The 15,851-nt window shown below is 39.4% G+C and overlaps 1 protein-coding gene across 1 annotated transcript; it reads right to left on the reverse strand.

Annotated features, from left to right (window-relative positions):
* Window positions 1–7,540: 7,540 nt before the first annotated feature.
* slc26a11 (solute carrier family 26 member 11) lies at window positions 7,541–14,880 on the reverse strand. Its single transcript, XM_085356272.1, has 13 exons — window positions 14,647–14,880; window positions 14,311–14,503; window positions 13,437–13,522; window positions 11,424–11,640; window positions 11,152–11,330; window positions 10,937–11,009; window positions 10,245–10,356; window positions 10,110–10,165; window positions 9,604–9,744; window positions 9,147–9,274; window positions 8,088–8,187; window positions 7,880–8,013; window positions 7,541–7,780 (listed from the first exon to the last, which is right to left on the reverse strand). The coding sequence occupies exons 1-13, from the start codon at window positions 14,848–14,850 to the stop codon at window positions 7,673–7,675; spliced, it is 1,731 nt and encodes a 576-aa protein (XP_085212398.1). The 5' UTR covers window positions 14,851–14,880; the 3' UTR covers window positions 7,541–7,672.
* Window positions 14,881–15,851: the final 971 nt, after the last annotated feature.

A 15,851-nucleotide genomic window follows, 5' to 3' on the forward strand; every position in this document is an offset into this window, starting at 1 on the left:
TGATGCGGACCTTGTTGATCCGGGCGATGTCCGAGCTGGCATGCCTTCATATTTATCTGTCTCGCTCATGTCTACGGTAGGCTTGCTTAGCAAAAGGGGTCTAGCCTTGTGTGTATATATATACATATATATATATATATATATACACACACATATATGTAGATATATGATGAACTCCTTGAATTAAAGCTAAAAGTCTGCGCTTCAATCACATCTTTGTGTTTATCATTAAAATCATCTCTACAGATGCGAAAATACCACAAAAAAAAGGTGCCATTTTCAAAAAGCAGATAGACCACACTGTATATCACGTTTGTTCTTTTGTGTGTTGTTCTCTATATTTATCCGACTGGCTTTAAAAAATTGGTTTCAATAAATCAAATTGTCTTCTTTGAAAACAGGAGTGGCTCACTTTAACCTCTATTTGACTGATCGTTCTCATTTTCTAGTTCAATTTATTTTACTTTTATTATGCTGGCATGTCACTTCTTATCATTACTTAGTGGAATAAACACCATTACACAATATTTATTCAGAGAATTCCTTGTTCCCCTTTTTGATTAATGATTGACTTCTTCTTTGTTCGATTACAAGAAAAGTTTGATAGTAATATTTTTACAGCACTTTGTGACTGTAAGTACCAAAGAGCACCAACGATGTTCCAAATAGAAACTAAACTTTCAGCCCTTCAGGAAGGAACGTTATTAAGAAAGCACATATTTGTGTTCCTCTCAGGATGTATTTAACATTGACTGTGGAGACCAAAGCAAAACATAAAGCACTATACATCACAAAGCATAGATGTGAGAGTAACACTGCAATAATCATCTTGAGCTTTATCATTAATAGATTCCTTTTACATGACTTGTTTTACTGTAACATTTTATTTAATAACTGAACCTGTTTAAGCTAAAAGGTCAGGCCATATACATTTTCTTCTTTAATTTTCTCTTTCACACCATGTGCCTGTAACACACCACTCCAGTCTTTCTTTTTAAAACTGCAAAACTGGCACAAATGTTGACACTGATTATTTCAGTAATATATTCAGTGACAATCTGTTTTTAATGCCAGTCCAGCCAGTCTTTCAGAGTTACTAAAACACAGATAATCAGCTATTCTTAATTTTTATGCAGGTCTTGACAGGTTTGACATAAGAGGTCTTTAAGAGCACAGAAACTTAATGTCTTGGAGACATGGGACTTTCTCGTTTCTCTGTTTAGTGCCTCTTCTCATCCTGCAGATCAGTCTCATTAAGTCACGTTAGAGGATGTCTTAAATTCTAAAATACATATGCCTCCTTTGCAGAAATGTTTTTACCTCTGATGCATGAAGTTGGTTTTCCATGCTGCTGAAATATACATATAAAAAAATCACCTAATGTGGACTCTACATGCTTGTATCACCTCCGATATCATTAGATAGAGTAGCAGTTGGCTGGCAATATCAAGCAATATCAGTGTTGCCATACGAAATTTCTTTAAAATTCATAGAATGAACCTCTTACACTAAGGCAACTGGGATCGGTTCTGTTCTCATTCTGCGTTCTCTTGTGTCTGGTTTCCTGTGTTAGTATCTCTCTTTGAAGTCAGTCTTGTCTCCGTGTTAATTTGTCTGTTCCCTAGTCATGTCTCTGTGTAGCCTATCATGCCTGGGAAGTTCTGTCCCTCGCACTCCCACCTTGTTCTGTGTAATTCTAATTTTGTCTCTGTCTTGTTTATTCACCTGTTCTGCAGTCGGGTCGTGTTTCCCTCACTCCCTCTGTTCCCTGTGTTTAGTCAGTCTGTGTCTCAGTGTTTGTTTCGCTTCATGTTTTACTTTGATAGTCACTTGTGTTGTGTGCAGAGATGGGCAGTAATGCGGTAGCTTTACTGTAATCTAATTACTTTTTTCAAGTAATGAATAATGTAAGGGATTATTATTGCAAAAAAGTAATTAGACTGCTGTTACTTTCCTGTAAGTATGCTGCGTTACCGCGTTACTAAACCGTCGTGATTTTGTTTGTGAGAGTGTCTCATGACAATGACGTAAGCGTGTGCGTCGTCCATGGCAGCAACAGATGTGTGTAGATCAACAATGGATAATATGGATTGCAGCAGAGAGTACGACCATGCAGCGTTTAAACCGTGGAAATACTTACATTACTTTAAGTTTAATTCTGTAAAAAGTGACAAAAACATTAGAGTCTGCTGTACTCTGCTTGGGAAGAAAACGTCTTTCTACAGTGAAAAATTAAACTTCAAATCTGAGCAAGAACCTAGCAAGCCACCATGGGAATGTGAAGTTCACAGAGAAACCCCCGTATCCCCACTGACAAATGTAGAATTGGGCTGAAAGGTCTATTGCATTATTAAGTACTCGGGTTTATCATGTTTTTGAATTACTTTTGAAAATAAGCAATCAGCATGTTCTGTTTTGTTTCCCTGTCTCATTAGTTAGATAACGTCCTGAGAGAGACAATCACATCTGCAAACTTGATTATATTTCTGCCCTGGTAGAGGCTCTGACATTTATTTGTATAATAACAAATAAAAGTGGTAAAAGGACACAACTTTGAGAGGATCTGATGGAAGATAAAAGCACATCTGATAAGATATTGTTGACTCTCACTTTCTGAGGTCTATCAGTTTAAAAGTCAGTAAGCCAAGAAATCAAGCCAGAATTAAGATTAAGTGTACTGGTGAGATGTCTTGCTAAAATATGGGGCTGAATACAATTAAAAGCAGATGAAAAATGTGCAAAAAGCACAACGTCCACAGGTGGAAACACAGCTGACACTAATCTGACTGACAAGACAGGGGAAGCAAAACTGAACATAATGCACATTAAACAGAAGACTATCAAAGTAAAACAGGAAGTACAAACACTGGCAGACTAAGAAAATCGTAAACACAAAAACTGGGTTGAGAAGTATTTGATACATGAAGCTAAAATTTCACAGCTCTCATTGTTTATGTTTAAACTTTTGCATAAAAAAAGATGAAAATATTCTAAAAATGTGCTAATTTGAAATAGGTTGTCCGTATACTCTTTTGAAACTTTTGATTCACACCCACATCAAGTTTCAAGATTCTTTGTCTTTGTTGTCCAACAACAGAAAATTTGTTTTGCCAGAATTCAAATTTTAGTGCAGAGTTGACCTTTGTAGCCTAAAGTGTGGGCAACATCCGGCCAGTTGGTTCTCTGTGATCTGACAGGCTGGTACGAATCACAACTGTCATCCTTGTTGTGGGGCCACAGAAAAAGTGAGCTGCTTTTGATCTTCATCATTAATAGATCTATCTTTACATGATTTTTGTTGACTGCTCTGGTCACTGAAGCAAAATAGGTGTCATAATAAAAATATTTTTTTCCAGTGTTTCAGCATTGTGGTTTTAAAACACATTTGACTTTTGCAAGAACAGCTATATCTATAGGCTCCTCTTGGTCATGTGAATCTTTTATCTGTTTATTTATTCATTTCTATTTGTATTATTTCAGTTATTACATTATATGTGGTATAGTTTAAAAAAACATACAAACAAACACAATAATTAGAAAATACACAGATGCATAAATTAACAATTCTTTTATAGAGTGAGAGAAAGAGAATTAGTGTGAGAATGTTTGTGTCTTTGTCACCAATGTACTTGAGAATGAAGGTGGGAAGCTGCAGCAAGACCAGGGAGACCAAAGGATGAGAGTCCCAGAGGACCAGAGGTAAGGAGCAGTCGAGCCTGCTAGAGGCCGGCTACCCTGGTACGAATTGAGAATAGGGTCCATGAACTATTAAGACAGCCCAGAATTCTGAATTTTGGCATGTATGACTCATCTTTTTCCAGAAAGGTTCATAAGATAAGATTATCATTTGTGTTGTTGGAGTGTTAACCTTCCGAATGTAGGTTAACATTCTGAATTTCACAACTTATCTTTGCGTGTGTGTTTTTCCAGGGGTGTGGCTGGTGTTCCATTTCTCTGATAGTAATTACCTCACTTCTTTCCTATCAATAATCACCACACCTGCCCAAATAATTCCGCCAACTCAAGTTGTCACTGTTATGTCAATATCTCTGATAGAAGCTGTTTGTGACTCTGGAGGTGTGACTGACCTGAGGCACCGACCAGAAGGCAGTGGATTCTCAGTTGTGGTATCACAGACAGCGGTGGCAGACCGTGGTGTTGCGGGAAAGTAGGACCCAAATGCAGGACTGATGCAGATGAACAGTGAGTTTTATTAACAGTGAAACAACTACTATGTACATTCCCAGGCACTGTGGTCCCAGTGGTGATTCCTCCCCAGAATCCTCACACAGCACATACAGCACTTTAAAATAACATAGTTGACCAAAGTGCTTTCTAATAATAAAAAACCAGAGATAACAGTAAAAAAAATACATTAAACAGACAAAGAAATATATATAAATAAAAGAAAAGAAAAAAAATCAGTATATCTTAAATATTAAGACATGAGTAAAATAAACAATAAAATATACAATGAATAAAATTAACAAAATAAATAGATTAAGAGCGACCAGTTACTGACTACAAGCTGACTCTGTGTCATGGCTACTGGACGGACTCACGCGCAGACAGTTCTTTCTTTGAGAACAAAAGGAGATTATTTATTTACAACAGGGATCACCTCAGTGCTATATATATATATATATATATATATATATATATATATATTTATTCCAGGGAGGGAAGGGGGGGGGGAATCCATACAGCTCCTCCGCACACACACACTCCTCTTCAGCCGCACTCGCTCCAAAACTCCACACACGCTGCCACACCCGGGCAGGTCCCGTGATTTGGTCCAGAAGATGGATATCTACACACAGAATTTCAACGTTAGTTCCACAGCAAAATACACACAGGGGATTCCTTTGATAATGCCGAGAGCACGAACTCAAGAGGCTCAACGTTCCAGCGGTGAGCTGCTCTGTGCCACTGCCTTAAATAGCAACTGGGGAAATCAGCCAGATCAGCAGCAGGTGGAGACAATCACACAGGTGCTTGGGCCAAGAGCGAGAGCCCGTAACGAGCTCCACCCAGGCAGAGAGGAGGAGGAGAGACAAAGAAAACAAAAACAAAAAAGAACAACAACAACAAAACGTGTAGCCAGCGTGAGCCAGCCAGAGAGACACAGGGACCGTGACACTCTGGTACTATTCCTAAAAAGCCTTGGGAAAAAAGGTGTGTTTTTAAAATGATTTGAACATTTCAAGTGTTGGGGCCAGCCTAATATGGAGGGTCAGCTTATTCCATATTTGTGGGCCACAACAGCGAACGCTCAGTCCCCCCGGTGTTTCAGTCTCGACATGAGGACAGCAAGGAGTGACTGGTCAGTTGATCTGAGAGACCTTCGTGGTATCGGTGTAGAAGGTCTGACAGATAAGAAGGAGCCAGGCCATTTAAAACTTTAAAAGCAAACAATAAGATTTTAAAATTAATTCTAAAATGGACAGGCAACCAGTGTAAAGAGCAAAGAACTGGGGTAATGTGCTCACGTTTGCGTGTCTCTGTCAGCAGGCGAGCAGCAGCGTTCTGGACCATTTGCAGGCATGTTAGTGAGGCCGGATCAATACCAACATAAAGTCCATTACAATAATCACGGCGAGTGGTCACAAATGCATGTAAAACTCTCTCCAAGTCACAAAAAGAAAAAAAGGTTTGACTTTAGAGAGCTGCCTCAGCCGAAAAAAAGCTCACCGCTGTATTTACCTGTTTATCCATTTTAAGAGCTGTGTCGATTTTTATTCCAAGGTTGGTGACAATTGGTTTGACACAGGATGTGAGAGGACCCAAGTCAGATGGTGGGACACCAGGGCCACTCGGCCCAAATATAATGACCCCAGTCTTCTTTTCATTAAAATTTTAAAAATTCAGAGCCAGCCATGCTCTGATATCCTTAAGACATTCTTAAATAGGCCTGAGGGGGTTAGGGTCATTGTGTTTCAGGGGTAGATAAATTTGACAGTCGTCTGCATAAAAATGAAATGAGACTCTATATTTTTTTTAATAATATGGCCAAGGGGAAGTAAATAAATGCTAAAAAAAAAGAAGAAAAAAAAGAAGAAGGGGCCCGAGGATGGATCCTTGAGGTACACCACATGGGAGGGGGGCGGCGAATGAATAAAATTTCCCAAGTGAGACAAAGAAACTTCTGTCAGACAGGTATGACTTGAACCACTCCAAGGCAGTGCCTCTAATTCCGACATGATGTTCTAGGTGGGAAATTAAAATGTTGTGATCTACTGTATCAAAAGCTGCTGTGAGATCCAAAAGCACAAATAAGACAGAATTCCCAGAGTCAGCAGTTAGTAAGATATCATTAAAAACTCTCAAAGTGCAGACTCTTTGCTGTGAAGTGCTTTAAAATCTGCTTGAAATACCTCAAAAATGTTTTGACTCGTTTAAAAAACAGTCCAAACGGTGAAAAAATTACAATTACTTCTTAATTGTTGTTCTTACTACTTGAGCTATTCCTGTTAAAAGTAGTTTTAAAACCTACTGCATCATAGAGTGCACTTTTTTTTTTTTTTTTTTACACAATGCTTGCATTTTGGTTTAGTTTTTGTCAAAGAGATAATAACACAGTGTAACATGTCATGTGTTGCTTTTTCATCTGAGGTTTTATTTAAATTATTTCAAAATCTGGTGAAGACTAGATGACTTTTTAACTTGTGTCCTGATGTGTAAAACTAGAACAGAAAGATGGCATACTTTTTTTTTTAAACGACTGCATTCTGGGGAGAGTTATGAACAGACTATGAAAAGATGTGGCAGCAAACTGGAAGGAAAACTAGCAAAAATAAAACTAATAGAAATGGAAAAGAACCCTGAACCAGCTTTTCAGTTGCAGCACGGTTGCATGGTGATCCCAAGGATCATGCCCATGACAAGTGATGATAACTAATGATCATTAAATAGAAGAATAAATGATAAATGAAAAGAAAATTCTTCATGTACATAGAAACACAAATAACTTGTAATGATTTATTCAGGAAAAATCTTTGTATAAATGTGATGATTTGGGTTAAAAATATAATTCACTCATCTTCAACATTTTTTTAACGACTGAACTAGAGATCCTGTCCCAGCTGTCATTGGCTGGGAGGCTGTGTGCACCAGGTCTCTCGCAACACTGGAATAATTTATTTATAAAGAGAAAAGTTTTGTCTTTTTCCCACCTAGAAGCATTTCTTTGTCAACATAAAATAAGAGACTACTGCCTTACAGTACATTTTACATATATGAATAAATAAAACGATAGATGGCACTTGTGTTAGCCTGACTTTGCTCAGTTCATTAATCAGTAACTTCTTATTTTTAAGAACATATTTGGTCCCACTCTGGACTTTCAACCTTAAAACACCACACAGACATCTATTAGCAAAATTATACCACATATATCCACTATTACTTACACAGTCCAGATATTAATAGATTATATTATTTACATTTACAGACATTATATTAAACTTGTGCTCCAAAGTTGTTGTGCAGTGGACAGTGTTTGTAAACTTAACAGATTTCCTTATTTCTTCACTTGGTCAGTGGCAGTCGCTGCAAACTGCAGAGAAATTACTCGCTGGAGGTAGTTTATAGATTTTTTTGAGGTCTTAAGAGCCTTATAATTCCAGATTAGGGGCATCTCTCCTCTCCAGGCTGTAACTGGATAGTTTTTGTGTTAGTCATCAAGAAGGTTCCTTGACTCCATCTGCAGTGCCTCGTCTACGCTGTGATTGTGCCTGAAGCCCTCCAGATCAGCTGCCAGGAGAACCTTCAGAATAGAGGGCTGGAGGAGGGAGGAAGACACAGGCAGGGGAAAGCAAAAGATGATGAGTATGAACTCATTCAGTAAGGATTAAAGGTTTTTAAGGACTGAAGGGTGTACCTGCAATCCGGCAAAAATCAGATGCACTTCTCGGAGTTTGAACTGCCTCAGCAGGTCCCTGAGCTCACTGATCACTGTGTAATCGATGACGCTGACGTGAGAGCAGTCCAGCACCACAGACCGTGGTGGAGACACTGGGGAAAGACGAGCAAGTAAACAGCAGGAAACACTGAAATGTGCCCACACAGACTATCAAGCATTTCATTACCCTGCAGAGCCCGAGTGTGTATGATGTGGCTGAGATACTCGGTAGCAGGAAAACTGAGGCCACTGCTCAACTCCATCACCAACACGCCGTGATCAGTCACCTGCAATGCAGATATGCAATATTACAGCATTAGTCTTGTTTGATACCACATATTTCAAATGTGTCCTCATCAAAGTTATGAAAAATGTTTAGTTTTAGTTTTTACTACTTTTATTTTTTGCTTATTCATTATTAAGTATTGGCAGGGCAAGATTTAAGAAGTTCATACAAAGTCTCAAAGTTCTGTTGACATTCCAGTTCCAGTTCCTCATTTTGTTTTTCTTAAGCCTCTCAGAGGTGGACTCGCTGGTGTCTTTTGTCCTGCTGCAGAACCCAAGTGCGCTTCAGCAGAGGTCATGAACAGACGGTCGGACATTCTGCATTTTGTATTTACACTTTTTCCCACCACTGTAACTGGCTCTAAAATAAACTGAAATGGTGAATACCCCACTACGAAACAACACAGTGTCTCCTGCATCTGGGTTCTAGTTTGGTCCTGATATAAGATGCAGTCTGAGAGAGTTTAGCTGCTGGAAGCTGGGCCAGTCATCACACACTGGTGTGACAGGAAGAAGCAGCAAAACATCACAATTTAACTCTATGATGACTTTTCTCTGGGTGGATAATGATGGATCCAGCTTTGATTCACATACCTACAAAAAGCAAATGTTTAACCCAGGCAAATACTAACAAAAAAAAATCTTAGCTTTTAAGCTTTTAAGACATTTTCACGGTCAAATCATCCTTAATCATTATCCTCTTTTGCGTCCTTCATCTCTCCCTCCCCTCTTTCTCTTTTCATGTATTTTTTTACATTTTTAGTACTTTACGGATTAGTATTTTATGACTTTTAAGACCATTTCATGACTTAATATTTGTGACCTTCTTAATTGTTTTTTTCTCCTGTTTTATGCTTGTGAACCACTTTAACCCTTTACCCGTGATATTGAGCCAAACAAACTCACTTCACATGACTAGTTTCATACACTGCTTGCACACAGACATAAAAAGATAACGCACCTCTATCTGGGGTCTGGCCATACTGTAGAGCAGCAGGGCTCCAGACACAGCTATACCTCCTACGATGCCGTACTGCACCGCCCAGAAACTCATCAGGAACGTCACAAAAAAGGGGAGAAGGTCCAGCTCTATGGGGGATAAATCATCATCATTAACGTTTAAGTGCCATCGATACTAGACGTTACACATGTTACATATTATGTTCTTGCCTAAAAATGGGGTACTGAGACGGTGACTGAGTCTGGCTCCAGACTCCAGAATTCTCCCTCCCATATAAAGTTTACAACAGTTGACAAATTGAATTCAGTTCAATCATTTTTTCCCACATCCTTTTTATATATTTTGGCTACTCTGTATAGTCGAATACAAAGAACTTTGGGTAAACTCTGTTTTAAATTTAAATATCTTACATAAATAAAAGTGACTTGACTAATTACAATAGCAAGATGAAACTCACTTCGTATCCTCCACATCTTAGCCACCACACGGTAATCCACCATGGGAGCTACTGCACAGATGATGACAGCAGCTAGAGAAGCTTTGGGGATGTAATAAAAGGCCGGCATGAGGAAGGCCAAGGAGAGCAACACTATTACACCTGCAACAATAAAGAGAAAGAAAATCATGAAACATTTAAAAACAGTATAAACAACATAAAATATGATATTTATTTGCACCAAAATAGCAAAAAAATATGTGATTGTTATTTTGGTTTTGACTTCAAGGTGCAAATTTTTTAAATAAGAAGGATGCTATGACAGACTGAAAGATAAACTTTTGAATTCTTGTACAAACATTGTTCTTGCAGTGTCTCCAACCTGCACGATAAGCCTTTTAATTTCACCAATAACGAAAAAAGAAACTAAAGAAATGTGAAGTGAGGATAATTTGCTGTATGACAACATAAATGGCCACAAGGGGGCAGAAGAGGAAAACGTAAAAGCTGAAAGTGTCACAACTTACTGGTGACAACCCCTCCAGCTGGAGTGCAAACTCCAGTCTGGGAGTTCACAGCTGTCCTGGATGTGAAAGAAAACATGTCAGTATAAACATAACTGTTATTATAACTATGAAAATAACACACACAGACACACAAACCTCCCAAAGCTGCCTGTGACAGGGTAGGCTGACACAAAGGAGCCCATGATGTTGGTCACTCCGATTGCCAGCAGCTCCTGGTTGGCATCGATCCTGTAGTCGTTCTGACTGGCTGAGGAGAAACATTAAGTTAAAATCAGCCACCAGTGTGATGAGGAAAAACATTCTTTAGCTGCCTTTATTATCTAATATCTAATCTTCTTTCTTTAGCACCTTTGTGGTTCAGCTACCCAATTTCGCTGTGCAAGAAACCGCACAATGACAATAAAAAGCTCTAAGTCTAAGTCTCTCTAATAACTATTTAATGAGTAGAAAAATGCTTTTGAAACATGTTTTGTTTTTAAAAATGTATAAAGTATTGATCTTTATTAATTTCATCTTCATGATGAAGCCTTAAATTGACAGCCAGGTTGCACTTACAAGCTAAATACATGATAAATATTAAGATTGCTATTGGAGTTTTATATGTTTACAGTGTTAGTTTAACATGTTAAATTATGGGACTGTCAGCTATTAGTTTTGGAGATACTTATTTTTATTATTATTCTGGTAAGAAATGTGAATATCTGTACCATATTTTATGTCTATCGTTTAATTCTGTCTGAAGACATCTCATTGAAAAAGTGGAAACGTCAAGGAATTACCAGCATCATTATGATTATCCTCTGAAACCAGTGACTAACATTACTTACCAAATGCTTTCGCAATAGCAATGCTCTCCAACAGGCCCATGAAGGGGATCACCGCTAGCCCTCCTCCAAAGTCCTTTAAAACACACAGAGAGGAAAACGAGACAGTCAGCAGCTCTTTCTGAGAGCAGAGGGATTCTGGAAGTGAAACTTTCAGCTCAATCATTTATCAAAAAGATCCAGTGTCTTCATCGGGTTACTGGCGGTTTCCTCCTTACTTTCACAATCTCTCCAAAGGAAACGACGGTGCCGTTAGCTGTAGTGTCAGAGGTGGGTGGAGGCCTGAATGGTGGCAGTCCGCGGGTAGTTTTTCCAGTGATCGTGAAGACATGATTACCATACACCTCCCAGGAAAATGCTATGAGGGATGCAGCGATGACCACTGCAGCGTTACGCACTGATGATATAAAGAAATACAATAAAAATGTAATGAACAGAATTTTTTTTTTGTAAAAGAGAGACACGTGTACTCAAACACAAAGGTACTCACTGGTAGCTACAGCCCACACTACTTTCCTGGCATACATGGAGCAGGTGGAGTCACTGTCAGAGGTTAGACTCGACTTCATGAACATCAACGTGACCAGCAGAGCGAGACAAATCAGACCAAGAACCACATCACCGATCCTGGCCTCGGGAATCTTGTGGAAGGTGTAGTAAACCTCCAGGAAAAACTGCTGAGGGACACCCTGGATTCCCAGAATATTCTAGAAAAAAAGGAAGAGCGGGTAAAACCACTGACATTATGAACGGAAAAAATGAGAGGGCAAGAGCAGTTCTCTCTTTGGAGTTTAAGCACTCAGAGCAATCAAAATGCATTTTTGAGTATAACCTAAACATTCGCGTGTGCGATTGTGGCTCAAGAGTTGGGAGGTCGCCTTGTAATCGGAAGGTTGCCAGTTCGAGCCCTGGCTCGGACAGTCTTGGTCGTTGTGTCTTTGGGCAAGACACTTCACCTGTTGCCTACTGGTGGCGCCAGTGTCTGGCAGCCTCGCCTCTGTCAGTGCGCCCCAGGGTGGCTGTGGCTACAATGTAACTTGCCATCACCAGTGTGTGAATGGGTGGATGACTGGATGTGTAAAGCGCTTTGGGGTCCTTAGGGACTAATAAAGCGCTATACAAATACAGGCCATTTACCATTTATTGTTAATCAGTTCACCAACAATGATGCAAATCCACCAGTAAAAGCTCAACACAGATTATAGTGCTCACCGGTCACATCTTTGACCTGTCTGCATGAGGTCAATGGGAAATTGATAGGTGTGATTTTTGTGGGAAACCACACCACAACTTTTTTCCTTTTTTTTTTTTTTGAAGGCAACTATTAATTTTATTGTATATTATGTATGCGTGTGCAAGCAAAGAGATTTCAACTTGCATTAATTAATAAAGAAACACTGATGCAGAATATAGAGTTTTAAGACAGACTTTTCAAATATTTATTTACTAAAGTCAGAGGTAAAGCCATGTGCTTAGTTTGTAGAGAGCAGACTGCTGTGTTTAAGTGTTTTATTAAGAGACTAAACCGCAGAGAAGTACAAGAACCTGACTGAAGCAGAGCGGGAATGTACATCAGAGCCTGTGCTGGTAAAAAAAAAAAAAAAGCAATAAGGAGTTTTGTAGGCAGAAGGAGAACATGCAAACTCCACACAGAAAGGACCCAGCAGGTGGATTCAAACACACAACCTTTTAGCTTAAAGGCAACAGTACTAACCACTGGTCGACCCAATGCTCAAATCATTATTGTGGTGCTTTCTGGTGACTTTTCTATTTTCTTAGATGCCAATAAGCTAGTTTTGATCATTCTAGAGATTATTTTTTAATTCTGTGTGCTTCTCAGCGTATTTTTCAGCACTTCTTCTGTCATGATTCTGGGTCTTTTACCCAGCGTTTTGTGTTTTTTGGTCTTTTCAAGTTCTGTTTATTTTTCATTATCTTTAGTTTGCTGGTTTTGGTTTAGACTTTCACCTTTGTGTACTCCCTTAGCATTTCAGTCTTGAGCATTTAGTTCAAATTACTGTTTCCTACCTTTTCCTTCTATGCCAGTTCCCCTACGTTTAGGCTAGTTCTGTCTGCAGTTTAGTTATTGTGCCTCTCTTCCCGTTTTATTTTGCTACCATTTTGTCTCCTTTACATTGTGTTTAGTCTTACTTTCTCCCCCTGCCTCATTGTGTCGATTATTTACACCTGTGTTTATTTGCCCCAGCTGTTCCACGTTCCCCTAATCTGCCTTGGTGCAGTTATACCCCCAGTTTGGCCCTTGCTCTTTGTTGTGTCATCTGTTATGCCTTCCTGTTTTCTCCGGTCTCATTTCCATCCTGGCGTGTTTATTTATATAATATTTTCCTTTCTGCTTTGTTTTAATAAAGACTCACTTTTTATCTTTTCATTCTTTTAAAGACTTTTTTCCTACTGAGGCATACAGTTCGATGTGTTGTATATGCTGAGATAACTCTATGTATGTGTGTTAGTTTTTGCTGTGTGTGCATGTTTTCACTCTTACTTTGACTTGGCCAAATCCAATGGTTACTGCAGCAGCACATGTGAAGCCTTTTATTACAGGAAAAGAGATGAAGTCCAGAAGGAAACCTGCAGAAGAGAAGCAAAGCAGTGGATGATTTACAGAACCAAGACATTATTAAACCTTCCAGATTTCAAATATTACAGTAACTCTTTAAGGAAAAAATATAAATTCTCATTTGATAAGGAGCTTATGTTCGTAGGCTGCCCATTCATTGACATTTTACCGTAAAATGACACAAGACTAGTAAGTCATTTAAAAATAACCCGCAGCACAATTAAGTTTGGATTGGGTCCTGTCCAAGGAGAACATGAGACAAGGTTTCATGTTCTCCTTGTGCCTGTGGAGTTTGTTCCAGGTACTCTAGCTTCCTCCCACAGTCCAAAGACATGCTTGGTCGGGTGATGGCAATTCTAACCTAGATGTTAATGTGAGCATGAATGGCTATCTCTGTGTGCCATCCCTGTCCAGGGTGTATCCTGCGTCACACCATATGAAAGCAGTGAGGGGGCTCCAGCTCCCTACGACCCTGAACTAGATATGTGGCTAATAAAATGGATGACCACATGACTATTTAAGAGCCACAGATTTTATAGTAGACTGTCTACCTCTAAAATTTAAGTTCCTACATGATAGTTACTTGATTTTTGTGATGTTGTTTTTACTTTTGGACTTCACCTTAAATTTTACATACTGGAGGATGTGATAAACTACCAGTGCTCTCAGACTCACACAACAATGTGTGTTACTGTGAAAAAATATTTTGTTTTGCTGTCAGTGGTTCACAAGTTTTTCAGGAAAAGCCCAAAACTGAAATCACAAGCTTTCCACATGACCTCGGGAGCACTCATTTCACCTAATCTCAGTAACGCCATCACAGCTTGGATGAGTCCACAGAGGAGGCTGAGCAGCACGGCTCGGTGAGGCTGCCCTCCCACCACAGAGGAGCACAAGAGGGACATGATGGCCGTGGGGCCCAGGGTCACATCCTTGGAGGTTCCCAGAAAGGTGTAAATGAACCCCCCCATGAAGGCTGAGTAGAGTCCGAACTGTGGACAGAAAATAAAATAAAGTCTGAACTAATTATGCAGCTAATTATTTTTTCATCTTAAAGCTCATGTCTCAGGAAAAGAGGAAAGCCAAATTAGTTATCCAGAGGGAGGTGAACCCTAATGGAAAGCCTAAGACTCGCCTGCACAGGAAGGCCGGCCACTTCAGCATAAGCCAGCGCTTGTGGTACAGTCGTCAATCCAACAGTGAGACCAGCAAGGACGTCCATCTTTAGCCATTTCAGGTTGTACTTTGGCAGCCATGAGAGGATGGGCAACCAGGCCTTCAGGGTGCTGTAGGAACAGCAGCACCGGGCTGACTGTCTTCTCATCAGACGCCGCTGCATCACACTTAGAGGTAAAGACCGGCGGGAGAGGAATTCAGCAAAGAGACATCTGTAGCAGAAAAAAGTAAAATGAACAAAACAACAGCCACACACAAAGCATGAGTTCTCCCCTCAGCTTTAAATATCATCAGCTTTGCTGGGTGCTGCCCAAGTTTCTGTTTTTTCCTTTTATTTCCTACCTCCTGCTGAGATATGCAGCATTCAGGAAAACGCCACAAAGATGCTGCTCATGCAAGCAGCTGTCAACCTGTTTGTTTGCATTTCTTCAAGCCGAGGACTTATCTTCAGGTGCATGCTGTGATCTGCGTGCCACACAAAAAAAGAACCATTCACAAGCTCACTGTGTGTCATTTACAATTATATGGCGATCATATGACAGCTGGGTGCTTTGCATACCGGTATCTGAACAGTCAGGACTTTTTTTTTTCATGAAGTCACCTTTACCTTCAAACTATAAACTCCCTCATCAGAAAAGTCCAACAGATAGGTCCACAGTCTTACGTGAACTTGACCTCAGACTGATACTTTATCTCCCACTGTGTCTGATTATGAGTCTATGTTACCCAGACTATAACAACCTTGTAATTATCAAAAAAGAATGATAATACACTAAAAACAGTGATGTGTTTGAGTGCAAGAGAGAAGAATGCACAGAAGAGACTGAATTCGTATACTACAGAAATGAAACAAAACAGAATAAAATAGAAATTTGACAATATAATATAAAATAACTCCGCAGTGTTTAACCGAACTGAACCAAAATAGACTAAAATAGACAAGAACAGACCAAAATAAAGTAGAAAAGAGTAAATAAAATAGAATAGAGTTGAATAAAACATAAATTCTTACACAGCGTGATGCTTTCTCTTGGCTGGGCTGTGATTTTTCACGTCCTTCTCTACTGTTCCTTTTGCTAAACCCACTTCTCCAAAAACATTTCGCTGACTAGGCGCGAGAAAAGTCGTTTCCTGTTTTTTTTCTCCTCACGTGACTTGTGTCAT

This window comes from Diplotaxodon limnothrissa, linkage group LG6 (assembly GCF_057381915.1).
Source record: "Diplotaxodon limnothrissa isolate DT_005_m linkage group LG6, D_limnothrissa_male_GT1.1, whole genome shotgun sequence".
NCBI lineage: Eukaryota > Metazoa > Chordata > Actinopteri > Cichliformes > Cichlidae > Diplotaxodon > Diplotaxodon limnothrissa.